Genomic DNA, 20,255 nt, shown 5'->3' on the forward strand with positions numbered 1-20,255 from the left:
GGGGTGTCAGATTGTCTCACATGGAATCGGGGTGTCAGATTGTCTCACATGGAATCGGGGTGTCAGATTGTCTCACATGGAACGGGGTGTCTGATTGTCTCACATGGAACGGGGTGTCAGATTGTCTCACATGGAACGGGGTGTCTGATTGTCTCACGTGGAATCGGGTGTCTGATTGTCTCACATGGAACGGGGTGTCTGATTGTCTCACATGGAACGGGGTGTCAGATTGTCTCACATGGAACGGGGTGTCTGATTGTCTCACGTGGAATCGGGTGTCTGATTGTCTCTGGATTAACGGGGATGGGGGGAGGGGGTATATATCATATATAAAGTTAATGCAACTGTCACATTCACACGTGCGCTATGTTTCATACGAGTAAAGCATCTTCCATGCTATAATTGAACTCAATCAATCCGAGGATAGACGGAATAGCTCGAGTTAGCAATAACATATGATGAAACGCCACGCGGCAGCGCGTGGGTTGGGGGATTTCCCCAAACAACAGCTGTTTACCATAGTTATGGCTGATTATTTGATATGCTTATACACAAAATCAACATCGACAACAAACCAGCTGTTTACTAGATCATTACCAAGCGACGCCACGTATTGACAATCACAACGTAGATCAAATTCTCTTTAGTGCGGTTGTACCAGGCCTATATGTATATTGCTCTGTAGCATTCTTTACTCCAGAGAAACGTGTATATAAACATGCCGACTTAGGGCTGTGTCTGTTTAACTAACTGCCCCGACTACGGATGAATCAACCTTGAGTAAATGGACACCATGTTAAGACACAAGAAGTATAGAACACAACATTTTCTGTGCACAACCTTTCGACGCCTGTTTTTGCTCCTTAAGCAAGGGTCAGGATACAGACGGGACTATGCCACATGACTCCCGTCAAACAGGTGACAAAGGGACAATTAAAGAGTCGCCTCGACACGTTGTGTGAGGTGAGGTGAGGTGAGGTGTGGTGAAATTGGGTTTAACGTTGCGTCCAAGATTATTGCACTTATATAGCGACGTGCATGCACGTGCGTGTGGTTGCATGTACTAGTTCGGACTGATGTTAAACCTGACGACCTAGTTGTCGCGCTCCGTGTTGATTCCCATGGAAAACATTTCCCGAATATTACTAATACATCACTACGCTTGCATCAGCACTTACAATATTACGAGTAGCTGAAAATACGTGGGCTGATAATATACATTGAAATCCATACGAGCCCCGAACATGAATAAATAACCAGGTGATGAATAAAGAAAATAGGGTATGCAAAGGTGGTCGATATCCATGTTCACATGTGTTTTAAGCGTGTGTTTTTTAAATATTGTCAAGATGGCGTTATATTTGGTACATGATGTCATGAATGCCAATTTAACTGACTAAATATTTGAGAGAAGAATAATTCTAAGAGCCCTCGTCGTGTCAAAATCTAGCAGTAGTTGTTCTCGCCATTATCTCACATCATTTGGTTGGTTGGTTTGTTTTTTAACGCCGCACTCAGCAATATTACAGCTTTATGACGGCGGTCTGTAAATAATCGAGTCTGGGCCAGACAATCCAGTGATTGGCATCATGAGCATCGATCCACGCAATTGGGATCGATGACATGCATCAACCAAGTCAGCGATCCTGACCACCCGATCCCGTTAGTCGCCTTTTACGACAAGCATAGTCGCCCTTTACGGCAAGCATGGGTTGCTGAAGACCTATTCTACCCCGGAATCTTCACGGGTCTATCTCACGGGAGGAATGTAGAGAGGTCTCCCCTCCAAAACACCCGACTCAAGGGAAGGCCGGGTGGCGATGTGCGAGATGGCTAACAGTGTGCCGCCGTACCCTGGTGTGTCGGTGCTCATGCTATCGACACCTGGTTTCACGCATCCAGAGTTGGCAGTGCATGTGTTTATCAGGGTAGAGTTGGCAGTGCATGTGTTTATCAGGGTAGAGTTGGCAGTGCATGTGTTTATCAGGGTAGAGTTGGCAGTGCATGTGTTTATCAGGGTAGAGTTGGCAGTACATGTGTTTATCAGGGTAGAGTTGGCAGTACATGTGTTTATCAGGGTAGAGTTGGCAGTACATGTGTTAATAAGGGTAGAGTTGGCAGTACATGTGTTCATCAGGGTAGAGTTGGCAGTGCATGTGTTTATCAGGAGAGAGTTGGCAGTACATGTGTTTATCAGGGTAGAGTTGGCAGTGCATGTGTTTATCAGGGTAGAGTTGGCAGTACATGTGTTTATCAGGGTAGAGTTGGCAGTACATGTGTTTATCAGGATAGAGTTGGCAGTACCTGGGTGTATCAGGGTAGAGTTGGCAGTACATGTGTTTATCAGGGTAGAGTTGGCAGTACATGTGTTTATCAGGAGAGAGTTGGCGGTACATGTGTTTATCAGGGTAGAGTTGGCAGTACATGTGTTTATCAGGCTAGAGTTAGCAGTGCATGTGTTAATCAGGCTAGAGTTGGCAGTACATGTGTTTATCAGGGTAGAGTTGGCAGTACTTGTGTTTATCAGGAGAGAGTTGGCGGTACATGTGTTTATCAGGGTAGAGTTGGCAGTACATGTGTTTATCAGGGTAGAGTTGGCAGTACATGTGTTTATCAGGGTAGAGTTGGCAGTACATGTGTTTATCAGTGAGTGAGTGAGTTGGCAGTACATGTGTTTATCAGGCTAGAGTTGGCAGTATATGTGTTTATCAGGGTAGAGTTGGCAGTACATGTGTTTTTCAGTGAGTGAGTGAGTTGGCAATACATGTGTTTATCAGGCTAGAGTTGGCAGTACTTTGCTGTATCAGGCGAGAGTTGGCAGTACTTGGGTGTATCAGGCGAGAGTTGGCAGTACTTGGGTGTATCAGGCGAGAGTTGGCAGTACTTGGGTGTATCAGCCTGGGGTTGTCACACTTCGTGTTTTGCCCACATTGCGTCAAGCAGTGTTGTGTATATGGGTGTCTGTAGGTGCGTATATTTTGAAAGGTAACATCAGCAGGGGGATAATAATTAAACCTGGGCACAGACAACGATATGTAGACACGTAAAGTTAAAATAGTAAGATAGATCGCAATAACACCATTTATGACTAAACGGGACCATGTGGTTTATCCTAAAGTTACGGGAACCTATTTGGGATTGTTTTGTAATAACCCTATAAACTGCAACCGTCAGACACGACCACATTACCATCATCACATGAAATACTTTATCTACACGTTAATATAGCATATGACTACATATAGACGGTCAACATAAATTACTACCAGTCACTTAGTGCTCTGACAAAGAGCGGCGTCATCACAATGACGACAAAAAGCAAACTTATTTATTTATTCCTATGCATACAGGTGAACCCGTGTGTGAGAAACGATCAAAGGAGCCGTGATCGATGCGTGTTTGCGTCAATGGCGAGGGGATTCCCCTCCCGTGACTAAGGTAAACACGCTGTTGACGGCTTGGTACAAGATGGCGCAATGCCAACCTGGTGCTTGTGTCCTGTCATGGAGCGATAGCGCTTGTATTGACAGCTGACTGTCGCAACGAGAATAGCAGTTACTTATCGTACTAATAAATATCGAAGTAAGTAATGCGCGAATGTGGCAAATCATAGTACAGGTTATCAGGATTGAGGAACTTCCTACGTGGTGTAGTGGATAGAGCGTCTGCCCGGAGAGCGGAAGGTCGGTGGTTCGAGTCCCGGCCGCGTCGTACCAAAAGACGTTACAAGATAGTACTAGATGAGCATACATGAAACGCCTTGAACGCGACGTTAAACCCCATTACACCTCACCTATAAGGATTTAGCAAGTTCATAAAAGCGAAAAAAGTTGTATAAAAAGATATGTTTGTGTTTGCTTTAGAAATGCCAAGCCGACGAAGATCCGGGGTACAATAGGTCTTCAGCAGCCTATGCTTGCCATGAAAGGTGACTATGCTTGTCGTGAGAGGCGACGAACGGGACTCGATTTTTTACATATAGCTGGAATACTGTGTGCGGTGTTAAACAACAAACAAAACATGCCACCGTCACGTGACGGGGTAACCCCAAGACGATATCAGACAACAAACACATTTTTTTTTTTTGTAAATTGTGTGAGGGGCAAATGCCTCCGGTAGGGGAGGACAAGCTTACGCTTTAAACACCTGGTTTGATCACTGATTTGCAGTGATCCATTCATAATATTTTGCCATATACGCCAAATGGAATGTTATCTTCGGATAATCGAGACTGGTCTTTGACGTTTTATATATTTTTGACAGCGGACATTTGGCACTGCGATGTATTCTTGAAGGGTCTTTGATAAGAGGCAAATAGTTTTGGGTTTGATCAAGACTATTTTTGGTATATTTGTACGAATGCCAACTGTTGTTTTAGTCACGATTATATTTATGAGCATGCATGTCCTTATAAACAGCTTTGGGGATAAGGAGGTCATCTATATAGGTTTCCGCAATAGCAATGTAAAACTAGGCAGGTGGAAATCCCGGGGCAATAGATAAATCCACTTCAATGCATACGCAATGTACTTAACCTGATAGCGTAGCAGGCATCTGACAGCGGTCCGCACCTGGTTGAGGATCAATCCTTAATTGCGAAATGTTTCAGAGTTCATTAAAGTTCGAAACTTGCATTTTGACAGGGACAAAGTATGAACACAAAATGCCATTCAAAAAGTGTTTTTTTTGTTTGTTTGTTAGTTTGTTTGTTGTTTAACGCCGCACTCAGCAATATTCCAGCTATATGACAACGGTCTGTAAATAATCGAGTCTGGAGCAGACAATTCAGTGATTGGCCTTTATGAGCATCGATCCACGCATCAACCATGTCAGCGACCCTGACCACACGATCCCGGAATATTGCTGAGTGCGGCATTAAACAACAAACAACAAACAAAAGTGCATTATATGTGGTACTGTTCGAAATATAAAATTGCACTTTGACACCCCATCCCGATGTCCTTTACAATATCCATAAGATCGAATGTCCCCAGAGTTCATTCCTGGTTTTTTACCCAAAACCACAAACCAAAGTATCAGGATCTTAACTATCTCATTTGGCATGTTCTTTCTCAACTTGTTATTCAGTTGAGTCACGAATCCCCAAACCGATAATGATCATGATCAGTTAGGGGCGGTCGGGTAGCCTAGTGGTTAAAGCGTTTGCTCGTCACCCCGAAGACCCGCGTTCGATTTCCGACATGGGTACAATGTGTGAAGCCCATATAAGGTGTCGATTTTTACAATATATTTCTAATTGGTTTATCCGCCTTTATAGATCCGCCGTGATATCGCTGGGATATTGCTAAAAGCGGCGTTAAACCATACTCATTCACTCCCTATGATCAGTTATCACAAGTGATACCCATCCGTGGCATGTGTCGACATCCACGAGATAAACCGTCACGTCATACACGAGATACCTTGTCTGCTCATCGGTCAAACTATACAAAACAATGTCTGTATTTCGTGAATAATACTGATATGGCGGCTTGTTACTGTTGTAAGGTTAGATTTCACAGTGTAAAGCATTTTGTTTTGAGTGTCGAAAACGAATTTCCAGAAAGGTGCTACCACGTGCACGAATCATCCACGCCGGAAGAGCCAAGGAAACGGTTGCTAAGCAATGGCATACGAATCACTCATGCCGGTAGAGCCATGGAAACGGTTGCTAAGCAATGACATACGAATCAGTCTCCCCGTTAGAGCCATGGAAACAATTGGTAAGCACTGAGACATGAATCACGTCGGTAGATCAAAGGAAACGGTTGCTAAGCAATGGCACACGAATCACTCACTCCCTTAGAGCCATGGAAACAACTGCTAAGCACTAATACATGAATCACGTCGGTAGATCCAAGGAAACGGTTGCTAAGCACTGATGCATGAATTACTCACGCCAGTAGACCCAATGAAACGGTTGCTAAGCAATGGCACATGAATCACTTACTCCGTTCGAGCCATGAAACTGGTTGCTGTAAGCACTGAAACACGAATCCCCTTCTTAGGTAGAGTTATGGAAATGGTTGCTAAGCACTGACACGCGAATCCCCTTCTCCGATAGAGCCATGGAAACGGTTGCTAAACGCCGGCACACGAATCTTCTTCTCTGATAAAGCTAAGGAAAGCGTTGCTAAGCACTGATACACGAATCACTCATACCGGTAGAGCCAAGGAAACGGTTGCTCAGCACTGGCACACGAATCCCCTTCTCCGGAATAACCATGGAAACAGTTTCTGAGCACCTGCACACGAATCTCCTCGAATTCCCTTCGCCTGTAAAACCATGGACACGATTGCTAAGCACTGGCACACAAATCCACTTCTCCAGTAGAGACGGTTGCGAAGCGCATGTGTTGCAACGTTTTGGCGCAAATCCTCGCCCGGTTATCAAACACTGGTATTTATATTTCAGTTGGAGCCAGCAAGTTCCCCCTGTAAGTGTAAGAGTCAAGATTAAGAGTATATTAAGTAGGGATCATTTAGACACAAAAATAAACAAGCATAGGTCCTTTGCGTAGGAAATGTCAGGAGCATTTGCGGAAACAACTTCAATGCGAGTCTTATTTACTAACAAATGAAACGGGACTTAAAGACAGTGAAAGCCCGTGCAATCAAGTCATTGCGACATCACGTTATCCGCAGTTCGAGACAAAAAGGCCATATTGTTACAAATCGTCTCCAGTCCGCAATCTTTAAATTCGGTTTCTGAAATTAGGCAGCTTATAAACTAAGAGTGTCTGTCTGTCAGACAAGAGGTGGAAGCCAGTGCAGAGAGACCACAGGCATCACACGAGGCTGAGGTAACTGGGCTATTGGATGGGGAGACGCATCTTCCCGGGACAAGGGAATTAACTGACTTTAAAAGTCAAGTTTCCACCCTTGCCGAACAAGGCTGGAATTTCTGGGCTCGATCGTAGCGCCACCAGTGGCAATTACGGGTTATGTCTTTTCTATGGTCCCCCTACTGACCAATCAGATTCCACATCTTATATCATTTGCACTTGCTTCAAACAAAATGGCGGCGTCAGGTCGACGGGCCTTACCTCGCAAAGTGCATCATATCACTTGAGCACCTTGATTAAAACATGAAAAGACTTGGAAAATATCTGTCGACGCGCAGTTAACAGTACACACTGCAAATCCTGCAATCGACCGAATTCGGCAGCTGCCATGTTGTTTCTGAACAGGATGTCGATATCGTTACAGAATTTTGATTGGACTCTGTATAGACTCGTTAGTCCAGCCAAAATATAACTCCTTAATTCTAACCTATTTCGGCAAGGGTGATAAACTGAACTTTAAAGTCAGTTAACTCCCTTGCCTCGGGAAGATGGGGAGACAGGGCGTCTCCATGTCTACAATCGTACATTTCTAGCAAGCCTTTTTCTGTGAAAAGACAATACCGGAACATTTCCGGTATTAATAAAGGTTGGAATATTGCTGGGTGTAGCGTAAACAACAATCAAAACAAATATAAGCATCGTTATGATTTTAACCACGTACCATTAAATTAAAACCAGGGGATATTATATGCACTACCTACCCCCTGGCTAAACAGGATAGACCACAATACATACATATTTATATATACATGTCATAAATATCCACACGCGTCGAGTAACTTCTAAAGTTCCACGATATAAGAGGATGGGAGTTTACATTGGACACAATTACTAAAAAATAGATCACAGCTATTCATTTTCCCGAACTAGCAATTGTAAACACCGATAGTGAGAGAAACAGGAAGTAGATTCGCAATTCAATGGTCCGTTTCTGGGAAAACCTTGCAGGTCTTCCCCGAATCCTGTTCCTATCACAGACTGAATAATTAATCAACGTCGTAAAACGATGGGACTTATCACTTTCGCATACTTCGGGGTCGGTTCCCCAAGATCCGTTCTCAAGTAATGACAGTCATAAAGTACACGTCCGCCTCAATAATGCCCAGTCATGAATGAATTATTAAAACAGAATAAAGCCCACGAGAAAACACCTAGACTAACGCTTCGTCTCTGAAAACATATAAGTTTGGTAGAAATACACAAACCGCTTTAAATTGTGATAAGTGATATTCAGATAATATTGACACCAAAGTGAAAGTGAAATATAGCAGTCTTGAGCCTGATACTGACACCAAACTGAAATATAGCAGTCTTGAGCCTGATACTGACACCAAACTGAAATATAGCAGTCTTGAGCCTGATATTGACACCAAACTGAAATATAGCAGTCTTGAGCCTGATACTGACACCAAACTGAAATATAGCAGTCTTGAGCCTGATACTGACACCAAACTGAAATATAGCAGTCTTGAGCCTGATATTGACACCAAACTGAAATATAGCAGTCTTGAGCCTGATATTGACACCAGACTGAAATATAGCAGTCTTGAGCCTGATATTGACACCAGACTGAAATATAGCAGTCTTGAGCCTGATACTGACACCAAACTGAAATATAGCAGTCTTGAGCCTGATATTGACACCAGACTGAAATATAGCAGTCTTGAGCCTGATATTGACACCAGACTGAAATATAGCAGTCTTGAGCCTGATACTGACACCAAACTGAAATATAGCAGTCTTGAGCCTGATATTGACACCAGACTGAAATATAGCAGTCTTGAGCCTGATACCGACCCCAAACTGAAATACAGCAGTCTTGAGCCTGATATTGACACCAAACTGAAATATAGCAGTCTTGAGCCTGATACTGACACCAAACTGAAATACAGCAGTCTTGAGCCTGATACTGACACCAAACTGAAATATAGCAGTCTTGAGCCTGATACTGACACCAAACTGAAATACAGCAGTCTTGAGCCTGATACTGACACCAAACTGAAATACAGCAGTCTTGAGCCTGATACTGACACCAAACTGAAATATAGCAGTCTTGAGCCTGATATTGACACCAGACTGAAATATAGCAGTCTTGAGCCTGATACCGACCCCAAACTGAAATACAGCAGTCTTGAGCCTGATATTGACACCAGACTGAAATATAGCAGTCTTGAGCCTGATACCGACCCCAAACTGAAATACAGCAGTCTTGAGCCTGATATTGACACCAAACTGAAATATAGCAGTCTTGAGCCTGATACTGACACCAAACTGAAATACAGCAGTCTTGAGCCTGATACTGACACCAAACTGAAATATAGCAGTCTTGAGCCTGATATTGACACCAAACTGAAATACAGCAGTCTTGAGCCTGATACTGACACCAAACTGAAATACAGCAGTCTTGAGCCTGATACTGACACCAAACTGAAATACAGCAGTCTTGAGCCTGATACTGACACCAAACTGAAATATAGCCCTAAACCAACTACTCTCAAGACCAATAAACATTCTGTGCTAAGTTAGAGATAAATAAATGGAGGTTTCGATCTCGCTTCAGAAACAAAGCTATGGCGGCTAATGGGGCCAGGGTATTTAGCATAACAGAGTAGAGATATAACACCCTGGCTCATCGAGGATGGTATACTTAACATGCTGTACAGAGTCTCAGTATCGTATTATATCTATTATATACACAACATATATGTATGTATTTTAGTATTGTACTTATTTTGTAAAGATGGAAAACAAATACAACCTAAGCTAAGTACTGTCTCTATGAAGGCATATGTACACTTTTAAGAAATTAATAAATATTTCCTCTACCATAAAGACAATATGAATACTTAGGGTAAGTATTGCCACAGTCTTGTACACAAAGTATGTCCTGTTGGAAAATCCCCAGTGAATAACACCAAGACTTCACTAATAATTCTTGCATATATTCATCACAGATTGTGATGCACTTGGACGAGGAAGCACAACACTCTATGAAATATACTACACAAAAGAAGTTATAGAACAATCAACTCTTTCAAATTACTATAGTTAATGGAAGAGTTGAGAGTTCTTTAACTTGTTTAGGGTAGTATACTATCAGCAATAATAGCTATCCTGCTTCCATAATATCCCTGATCACAACAGGGCCCACTTGCATAAAGCGATCTTAGCGCTAAGATGATCGTAACTCCCATACTTTAAGATAGGCTTACGATCGTCTTAGCGCTAAGATCACTTTGTACAAGTGGGCCCTGGGTGGCGTTGTACAAACAATCTTAGCGCTAAGACAGTCGTAAGTCTATGATAAGGTATGGGAGTTACAATCACATTAGCGCTAAGATCGATTTGAAAAAAAATGCACCCTGGGCGCCTGTAACCATGGTAACCTGGGGTACCTGGTTGGGGCACTGTAGGGGTGAAGTCGGTACCCTCTTCGCTGCAGCATAGTTCAAAACTAACACAGAAAGTATATATTTCACATTTTATTAAAAATAAATTATTCAAGTTATATACACAACTCATCTAACTACATAACAAAAACAATCTATTTACAAAAGCAGATTTGCTACATCAACTCATTGGCAAAATTATTGCACAATTTGTCAACAATATCTTGGATCTTTGAGAACCTGGGTTCCACAAAGTGACCTTCGCACTGTGGTAAGCCTGAAAAGGCATGGGAGTTATGACCACTTTAGTGTAAAGATCACTTTATGGAATGTCCCTGGGTCAATAGCCAGGTTCATTAAAAAAGTAACTCAATTATCATGATTATTTGGTATTGATGGATTATTCTGTGAAAATTAGTACTTTATTAAAATATATTAAGTTTATTTATGTAGAAACAACTTTAAACTTAAGGCCAAATTTTTTATATTGTAAACAGACTTTTTCCCCAAACAAATTATCCTATTTTTCATATCAAGTTCTCTGCATCTGTTGGTTTTGATTGGACATTACAGCAAAATCTGTATTAAATGCAGGACATTTTCCATGGTATAACTATTCACGTGTTCTCTTGTCATAGAGCTGTGACACTATTAGCTGTATTCAGTGACCAGAGAGTATTCATTATTTATCATTCAATAAGTTACTTTTTCTAAGAGTTTTAGAAACCGTGTCATATCATATTGCTTGTCAAAACTAGAGTGGTCAGGAATATCAAATATATTTAAACTATTTTTATCTATTTTTGTTCCTCCTCTGGTCTGTCATTCAATAAATGAAAACAAGTATGAGCTAACAAGTTTTTTAACATTAAGATGAGGGCTATTTTCTCAAAATTGTCTGCAACAGCCTCGATTAACTGCCAGTGACAATGTTTTGAAAACATCCCATCTTAACTTTGACTTTTAATTATTTAGTGCAATTCATAAATAATTCAGAAATTTCAAGTAAAATGAATTGCAAGTTAGTTAAGCTTTGAATTTTTAATCAAGTTGAACAGATATTTTAAAGCGTACACAGATGGACAATATTTGTCATATGCTCATAAACCCAAGTGAGCTAAATTAATATTTATGATGGGGGAAAGCACGACTTTGAACCCTCCGTGAAAAGAGCTGATGCTTTGGGGACAGGGACATGAGAAAACGTTTTCCTTCACGATTTATCTATAAATAGATATTTTTTAAATATTCATAACAAAAAGTAATATTTTGAAGACTAACATAAACCAAAGATCCAAGATCAACACTGACACGTCATCACATGAAATGGCTGAATGTAGGTGGCGCTGAACGGAATTACGCCTGGTGTTGGACCCTTAACACCAAGATGCCGAATATTTATCGACATCAACTGCTTTGTGAATGTCTTAGAACTTCAACTGATCACATCGTCTCAATTGTCTATAGGAGTCCTTTGATTAGTTTTCATGGAACCTCAACTCCGAGAAGAACCACGGCTTCATTTGCTGTCTGGAAGGTGGCCTCTCATTGGCTGGTGTTGTGGTTCCACATTTCTGATTGGCTCGCACTCAGATCAGACTGCACAGCTCTAATATCCCTCGGGCTGGCCTTGGAGTGTCTTTGTATCAACTACACACGGGTAGTTATAGTGTTTTCCTCATCAAAATGAGAATCTCGAAATTTACCAACTCTGTCGTAAAGCCGGCTTTCCTCTATCGCAACAACGGCTCACCAGCAATGCAGAAATCATCAATCATCTGTAAAGATGAGGAAGATACATAAGTATATGTATTACACTTAGGTCTTTTTTCAAAGTTCTTTTAATTCAATCGTTTTTTAACTAGTCAATGACAATGAAAAAAGATGAATAAATCACATTGATTGGTAAATATTTACATATTAAACTTGGTATGTTCTTGTCAACGTACATCTTCATCTTCATCCTCTGTGTCATCCTGCAAGCTGGAACAATCGGCGCCATGGGCTTGGAGAATTCCGACAACATCTCCGAACTTTCTTCCTGCAGCCAGGACAATGGGGGTCAGCCCACCGTATGTACAGCTGTCAAGGTCAAGGCGTTTGCATCCAAGGAGAAACTCCAGCAGAATTCGGTTTCCAGTCTCAGCAGCATAATGAAGAACAGTGCGACCACTTTTGCCATCCTGCAGAGACAGAATTACATATAAAAATTAATTCAAAACTAAGATGTTGGGTTGAACAATACATCTTAAATAGATCTCCTATTTAGGAAAAAAATGACCAGAGAGAGAAGACAATGTATAACAGACAAAATGATGTTGACTTGTTTGTTTCTGATGTGAGATTAGCTTACCTGGGCGTTAACTTTGGCTGCTTTCTTGATGAGCGACTCCATGACCCTTGTGTGTGTTCCAAGGGCGGCGAGATGGAGACAGGTATGGCCTGAAACAAACAAGTCAAAACATCAGCATCATCATACAACTGTTAGTCTGCATGTCTAAAAATTATCATGATTCCCGATTTGGTGTTATAACACCAATATTTCACAATAAACTTGTAGATTCAATAATAATTTACACTGAAATGCATGGTACTTTTATATATTTACCTTCATAATTTTTGGCTTCGAGGTCCTGAGGTACCCTCTGGTAAGGGATTTCGTATTTGTTTTCTTGTGTTTCTTCATAGCAAACTGGTTTCAACAAATGGTTGACAATCTCCTGGTAACCTTCGCGGGTTGCTATGTGAAGGGGTGTGTTGCCATGGAGATCTCGAACATCAACAGAAGCACCAGCAGCCATCAGTCTCCTGACAATCTTCTCCTGTCGTGTGATGACGGCAAGGTGAAGGGGTGTTTGAAGAAGAGTGTTGACCAAGTTTAACCATTCATGATTTGGTGCCAAGTTGATCAGCTGCAGTGCAATTGACTCAGCCAGTTGAATGATTGCCATGTGAAGTTGTCTGTAAATCAAAGTATCAAATAAATATCTCGCTCATATGTTAAATTAATAAAAATAATATTTCCAAATGTACATTTTCAAAAATATCTTTTCCTGTGTAATATTATATAAACGATAATGTCACCTTGTTCCACATGAATATATGAAATGTAAAACACGTACTTAAAAAAATATGATTGTAAAATTAATCGAAAAATACGGACTTAATTACCCCGGGAACGCCCCCATTTTTTAAGTTGCATAAATTTCCCATCATCAATGTAAGCCCTATTACTGATCTCAGCTGGGATTGTTTGGCTCACGTCACCAGGACGCTAAATGTACGCCCTGACACAAACGGCTATCTATGACGCATTTGGACTTTCCCGTGACAAAAGATCTCTAGGTTGACTACGTCGCATTTTGGGTCTTTCCACCGCGCTATTTGCGAACCCACGTAATAACCGACACACAAAGGAGACTTTGACCTCCATGGCTGCGCAAAACTTTACTGCGCATATAACCTCGCTTCAACGGCCCGCTGCACTGCCCTGCGCCTCCATTAAACTACAGCAGAGCAAAACCCTTTGTCCCTTTCGTGTGCATTAAAATAAGTAAAATTAAGAACAATGAATAAACATTTGCACTTACGTGTCGCCATCGTCGTCTTGCATGTATGCTTCTATTGCTTCCTGTGAAATCCCGGGTATGTTGACGGGCCCTCCTTCTTCAACTGACAAACCAAACTCTCCCCATGTTTTGTGAATGTCTGTCATAGATTTACTGTGATATCCATCGTCTTCGTGGTGTGTTTCCAAGCACTTTTTGTATTCTGACGTAATTTCTGGCTCCGAAATCTGCATCTTGGTAATTTCCTCAAGTAAAGACCCGTCCACCATGTCATTGTCACAAACATCGTCCACCGACTTCAAGCTCTGTTCAAATGAAAATATCCCAGAATCCTCTCTCTGTCCCTCCGTCTTCGCCGAGGAGTTATTTAACTTCTTGATTTCTTGTCGAATATTCTCAAACCCACAACGGATTCTTGCTTGTGAATTTGGCTCAACCATCGCGCAGTCAACTTGAAGATCGTCCTTATCCTCCATATTGACACAGTCGGCAGTGCGGTACATGACTACGTGTCTGTACTGTAGTAAAGCAAGTGATGCTGTTCCAGTTCACAAATCGGATAGAACTTCAGTCCACTGTTCACAAATATACCCCTGAGACTGAGTACACGGGTGTTATATACTATACAATATGGTCGGTAAAACCCGAGGGAAGTGAGACCAGGATAAATTCACTAGCCCAGATATTGGAGCTAAAAATTCACGTGACATGTAGGGCCTTGTAAGGAAGAAGGGGAATCCCCTTAGTTGTGTGCAGTCATTGGCTGGGCGTTAGCGTACTCAAGCGTGTAGCTAATACCAGTAAACAAGTAAGACCTCCTTGAATGAATGCACTAAAAGTGACTACTGTTCATATTTATGGTGTTTTATGTCAAAGTGACAATATTATCAAAGCCCTAGGTAAAATTCACGCAGCAGTAAATAGAATTAACTGAGACACACACTTGTTGTTTAGTTAAATTAGTTAATAGTATATATATGTTGTCTCGCTTAACAAGGAAGCGATTCACATGAATTAAATGTGATATTAAGATAGTAAATATGACACCCTGCAGTCAAAAATATATTACAAAATCTAAAACGTTAAATAAATTCTTGGAAAAGTACAACTGAATCTGAAATAATGTTCGTTTTCCTAATATAACTTTCTAATCAACATGGTGGGTTTTATACAATGCGTTGTGATAGAACGGATGTTAAAAATGTCTTGATTTTTATCAAAACCACTTCTTTCTTACCGGGAATTTGGTGCAGCTTGGCAAGTTTCGCATGGGGTATTGATTTTCAACGCAGAAGAAATGGTAAATGAATATCCGCGTGGCTATATTTCTCTATGTTTCTTAATTAAATTTTAATCGTTTTTTATCCACATTTTGTTATGCTAATTTATTAACATTAAGCCCCATTGCAACCTCTCTGTGTGAGTTTGACTGGTTATGTGTCAACTCACTTTCAACTCAGATTAGTATAGACCGCCGACCGGTCAAGTCACCGCGTGGGCGACCATGACCGACTCATTCATCATTCGGATTCATCATTTAACAACTCTCATTTGTCTACTACCTACACAAGCCCCGGAATGACACGAGTGGTCCCGAATGGGTCGGAATGTTGAGTAGTCCAACGGGTTATATTTGAACTGGGTAATGAACCAGAGCCGGTGTAATAGGGCTACTTGATCATGTAAATATGTGTGTAACAATTATTAAATATGGGATTGGCTCGATGTGGGCGATACGTAAATTTTTATGGGATTACAGTGACCGTTCTGTATTTCTGTCCATATAGTGTATAAACGGCAGTGATACATATTTTATAGTTTATTATAATATCTTGGGTAACCCGTTTTTTTATGTCACGCGAAAACAAATATTTCTGTATGTATTCCGATACTATGGGCCCTCGTATCATCCAAAAAATTCTGTGAAAGTATGCAAAATTTCAAAGTTTCATTTGAGTACCCCTTCACTGAAAATGGCGTTATAAATAGGCAGAAGAACCACACATTTCTCTGTGACAGAGTGATTGAGGGAGTACAATTTACTGCTATATTCCGGACACATCGACCCGAGGGCCGGGCACCACCACTGGACCTGACATGTCACTGAGCACGTGTGGGGAATCGAACACAGGCCATCCCCGCTACCCACACCCTCGTAATTACAGAATCGTGCATTCAGCTTGAACATAACTTACGGCCCGTGAAGATCCGGGGTAGAATAGGTCTTCAGCAACCCATGCTTGTCGTAGAAGGTGACTATGCTTGTCGTAAGAGGCGACTAACGGGATCGGGTGGTCAGGCTCGCTGACTTGGTTGAATCATGTCATCGATTCCAATTGCGTGGATCGATGTTCATGATGTTATTCACTGGATTGTCTGGTCCAGACTCGATTAAATACAGACCACCGTCATATAGCTGGAATATTGCTGAGTGCGGCGTAAAACAACAAACCAACAAACCACGTGTGGGGAATCGAATCCGGACCATTAGTCAACGTTCAAACAATAATGCTACCGCAGACCCTCTTAATTTCAGAATGAAAACATGAATCGTACATTTAGCTTGAACATACCTCACACGTTATGATTTTGATCAATCTGTAGGCATATCGTTTTCCTGTATATTAACAGCTACACCTGCACGTGCTATTTTAGTTAGTACCAATAGATTAATTAATGTTGTAAAAAGTCTCACTGAAAACTGTTAGCATTATCACAATGCTCCATGTTCTTATCACATCTATTAGTGTACAGTAGCACTAGCGGTATACGGGGGCACAGGTGGCCCAGTCGTCTAAGGCGCCGCGATTCGCTGTGCAGAGTTGCGTCCCTTGGGCACGCCAGAAACCTATGATTGTGGGTTCGAATCCCGGTTCGCCCCGATTATGTTTCTAGGTTTGTCAGCACCATACCCGTGCTCGTGGGTTTCACCGAAGTGGTAAACGTCTGAGACCTGCATCACTTCGGGCTTTCCTCCCACATTAAGCTGACACGCCGCGATATAACTGGAATAATGTTAAAAGCGGCGTTAAACCTAACTCACTCACTCACTAGCGGTATACAATGTATCACACAGAGTTGCTTCCCTTAGCCGTTCAAGGACCCGCTGATCACGGATGCGAATACAAGATTCGTCCTTCTTATGACGTTTATCTGTCGGCCCAAAACCCGCTCGTAGACCATAATCGTCATTATTATTGAAATAATAACCTTCTCGATTCATCATCATCATCATCATCATCATCATCATCATTGTCCCAACCAGCATTGCTGCAATCGTTCTTCTCGATTCATCGTGATGATAACCACCAATATCATCATCATCATCATCATCATCATCATCATCATTTATAGCTGGTATCGATCTAATTATTTCATTTACTTCATTATCTACGATCTTGCGTCATCCTCGTCGTCAGTATCATCATTGCCGTCGTCGTCATCGACCTTCTTGTTTCATCAACTTTAAGATCCATTATTAGAATAACATGACGTTTAACTCCACAAAATATGTATTATTAATTATGGTTCATGTTGCAAATATGTCTTACATAACAATCTTGATTTCATGTTCATTCATTTTATCACTTCTTACCTTCGGAATATAAGTAACAATGGCGGAAATGTTAGTCAGAACTTAAGGAACTTCTTCGGAATGTAATCTCCACGACATAGTATCACCTCGTCCTGCACCATGACCTTGGAATATATTTATTTTATGAAAAAATAATAATCGAGAAACTCATACAAAAGCAAGTCTAGCCAGCTCAAGCTAGCTCTATTCCACAGCATAGGGATTATTTATATTTTTTAGAGTCAAGAAGGATATTGTGTAATACAGTATACAACGTTTATAACGAACACTCTTATAACGAACTGACGGATATAACGAACTGTTTTTTGGCCCCGTCCATTTGATGTATATATGCTGTGTATGTGCTTATAACGAACTACGGTTATTACGAACTAAATTTAGTGGTCCCTTTAAGTTCGTTATAACCGTAGTTTACTGTATAAGATTTCAGAGACTAAATGTTAGTCTAAGAATCACCCTGGTTTGCGTCCTGTATTTCCCCACGAGAGAAATAATGATGAAACTTGTTCTCATGGGACACTTAAAGTTGTACTTCCTTGCAACGTTTATTTTTTTTAAATTATTAAATTTTCCAAATATTTTAATGATACCTACTATTCTCCAGTAATCTGTGATAAGCCCCTTGTCGCTTTTCTTGCATTTTGAATGAATTTACAAAAAAAGAAATTTGAGCTTAAACGTTTAGAGGTTTGATTTCAGGAGTACATATATATTTCGATACTTTACGAATATTTTGATAGTTAATGAGAATAAGTTGATATTTTATATATTTATGTATGTATTTGGAAGCTTGATGGTTATAATTCGCTACCTTACGAGTATAGTCCAAACCTCACGAGTACATTATATACTGCAAATAGTAAATATTAATACTGTGCGGGTATATTTTAATTATTTTAACTTCATGGGTATACATTTGGATACGTCATGAGTATACCTTCATACTCCACAGCGTACTAGTATACTCGTTACTTAATGGGTATATTGTGGCAGTAGTGACAGCAAGTATACCACTTCCCCAATCCCATCTGTGGCTTTCGTGTTCTATATTTAGCAACGGGTAATCCCCGGAGGTGGAAAATTTGTGATCGTTTACAGCCTCGTGTGCATATCTCGTGCTAGAGGTCACGTTCGGGTTTTATCCCCCACTTTCAGATTACCTTAATGTTGCAGTCAAATGTTGGGTAGAGAATTGCATCATTTGGTAGAGAATAATCGAGTCTGGACCAGACAATCCAGTGAATAACATCATGAGCATCGATCCACGCAATTGGAATACGATGACATGCATCAACCAAGTCAGCGAGCCTGATACCGTTAGTCGCCTCTTACGACAAGCATAGTCGCCTTTTACGGCAAGCATGGGTTGCTGAAGACCTATTCTATCCCGACCCCTTTAAGTGACAAACCCTACAACTCATTGATCAAAGACAAAGGCAATGCTATGTTGTTTGTTTCAAGTTTAGTTTTTAGACCAGTGATCCCCAATGTGGAGGAAATAGGTTGTACTTTAAACCTATAGACAGTGTTTTGTATTGTGTGTCATTAACGGGGTAACGCACGTGTGCATTCGTCACCACTCGCCCCTTTCCGTAACCTGCAAGAAGATTCGTCTTGTCCCGGAATAACACGAGTTGGTCACGAATGGCACGTGTTGCGCTTGAGTTGTCCGTTCTTGTTGTAATGGACCCTGTATCAGGCGATCCACCTATTGTATCAATTCAATCAACTGTTTCTTAAAAGTATCCCCGGGCAAACACTTATTTTGCAACTAAGTGACGCTTATAAGAAGAAAGGGCTTCACATGGGGCCTCAGTTCGGAGTTAATAGTGTTAACGACTTTTCATGTATTATTCCAATGTCTGTGTAATTATCCTATTGGAAAATGTTATGCAAGTGTTTCGCTTTTGCCAAATCCCTGTGGCTAATTAAAGAGAATTAAAACAAAAAACAAATCTAAACAATGCCGTTTATTAAGCTCCATCCATGGAACAGAGTTTAAGAAGAACCGAATCATTGACAAGAGTGAGTGAGTATGGTTTTATGCTGCTTTCAGTGAGTGAGTGAGTAAGTTTGGTTTAACGCCGCTTTTAACAGTATTCCAGTTATATCGCGGCGTGTCAGCTTAATGTGGGAGGAAAGCCCGAAGTGATGCAGGTCTCAGACGTTTACCACTTCGGTGAAACCCACGAGCACGGGTATGGTGCTGACAAACCTAGAAACATAATCGGGGCGAACCGAGATTCCCAAGGGACGCAACTCTGCACAGCGAATCGCGGCGCCTTAGACGACTGGGCCCCCCGTGAGAAAGCCCCAATATGGTTCATAACTGACAATGCCAAATCTTCAAATGCTAACGCTATAAAAGTCCACCAGCACGCTGTGACGACATGCCTCATGTCCTCAGGATAATTCCATACGCAACTTGTGATTTAAAATCTTCATATATATAATCATCACTTCCAAGAATATCAAGAGGAATTCATTACTATCATAAAACAACTTACAATTCATTCAAAATGCCTAAAGGTTTCAAATATTCCCCGAGAAATCCTCGTCGTTTATGGAAGTAAATTAAGATATATATCTATTGCCGTCATCTGTTTTTTTTCCGGGTTGGGTTTTCCTACACCAGCTGAGTATTATTGTTTTACGAGGTCTTGTTCACAAGGAAACTATACCAGCCTGTAGCATGTGACTGTGACTTTAGGCTGCACCCTAACCTACATATTTAATTTACGCGGCATAATAAGAGTAAATACATAGTCTATTGCGCCGTATATATGTGCGCTAAAGGGAGCTCACAACGCGACACAATTACCCAGTCAATGGATCAGTCAAATTGCATTATCAGCTC

General features: G+C 41.1%; 1 protein-coding gene across 2 annotated transcripts; it reads right to left on the reverse strand.

Annotated features, from left to right (window-relative positions):
* Window positions 1–10,312: 10,312 nt before the first annotated feature.
* Window positions 10,313–14,497, reverse strand: LOC124151483 (NF-kappa-B inhibitor cactus). Of its 2 annotated transcripts, none has more exons than XM_046523972.2 (5): window positions 13,825–14,497; window positions 12,843–13,195; window positions 12,588–12,676; window positions 12,152–12,417; window positions 10,313–12,012 (listed from the first exon to the last, which is right to left on the reverse strand). In XM_046523972.2, exons 1-4 carry the CDS (start codon window positions 14,304–14,306, stop codon window positions 12,175–12,177), a joined length of 1,167 nt encoding a protein of 388 aa, XP_046379928.2. In that variant the 5' UTR covers window positions 14,307–14,497; the 3' UTR covers window positions 10,313–12,012; window positions 12,152–12,174. The 2 variants fall into 2 exon arrangements, with proteins under 2 accessions (XP_046379928.2, XP_046379927.2); XM_046523971.2 differs by having other exon boundaries at window positions 12,184–12,417; window positions 13,825–14,496.
* Window positions 14,498–20,255: the final 5,758 nt, after the last annotated feature.

The sequence above is a fragment of the Haliotis rufescens genome, unplaced genomic scaffold, assembly GCF_023055435.1.
Source record: "Haliotis rufescens isolate VD_foot unplaced genomic scaffold, xgHalRufe1.0.p SCAF_3, whole genome shotgun sequence".
Classification (NCBI taxonomy): Eukaryota; Metazoa; Mollusca; class Gastropoda; order Lepetellida; family Haliotidae; genus Haliotis; species Haliotis rufescens.

What these genes read in the sequence shown, in the direction of transcription:
- LOC124151483 (XM_046523971.2), bottom strand. Translation starts at nt 14,306, where the DNA reads ATGTACCGCACTGCCGACTGTGTCAATATGGAGGATAAGGACGATCTT. An exon ending in CAAGACGACGATGGCGACAC is followed by an intron (nt 13,196 to 13,824) that starts GTAAGTGCAAAT and finishes TTTGATTTACAG; the next exon opens with ACAACTTCACATGGCAATCA. An exon ending in CGAAGCCAAAAATTATGAAG is followed by an intron (nt 12,677 to 12,842) that starts GTAAATATATAA and finishes TGTTTGTTTCAG; the next exon opens with GCCATACCTGTCTCCATCTC.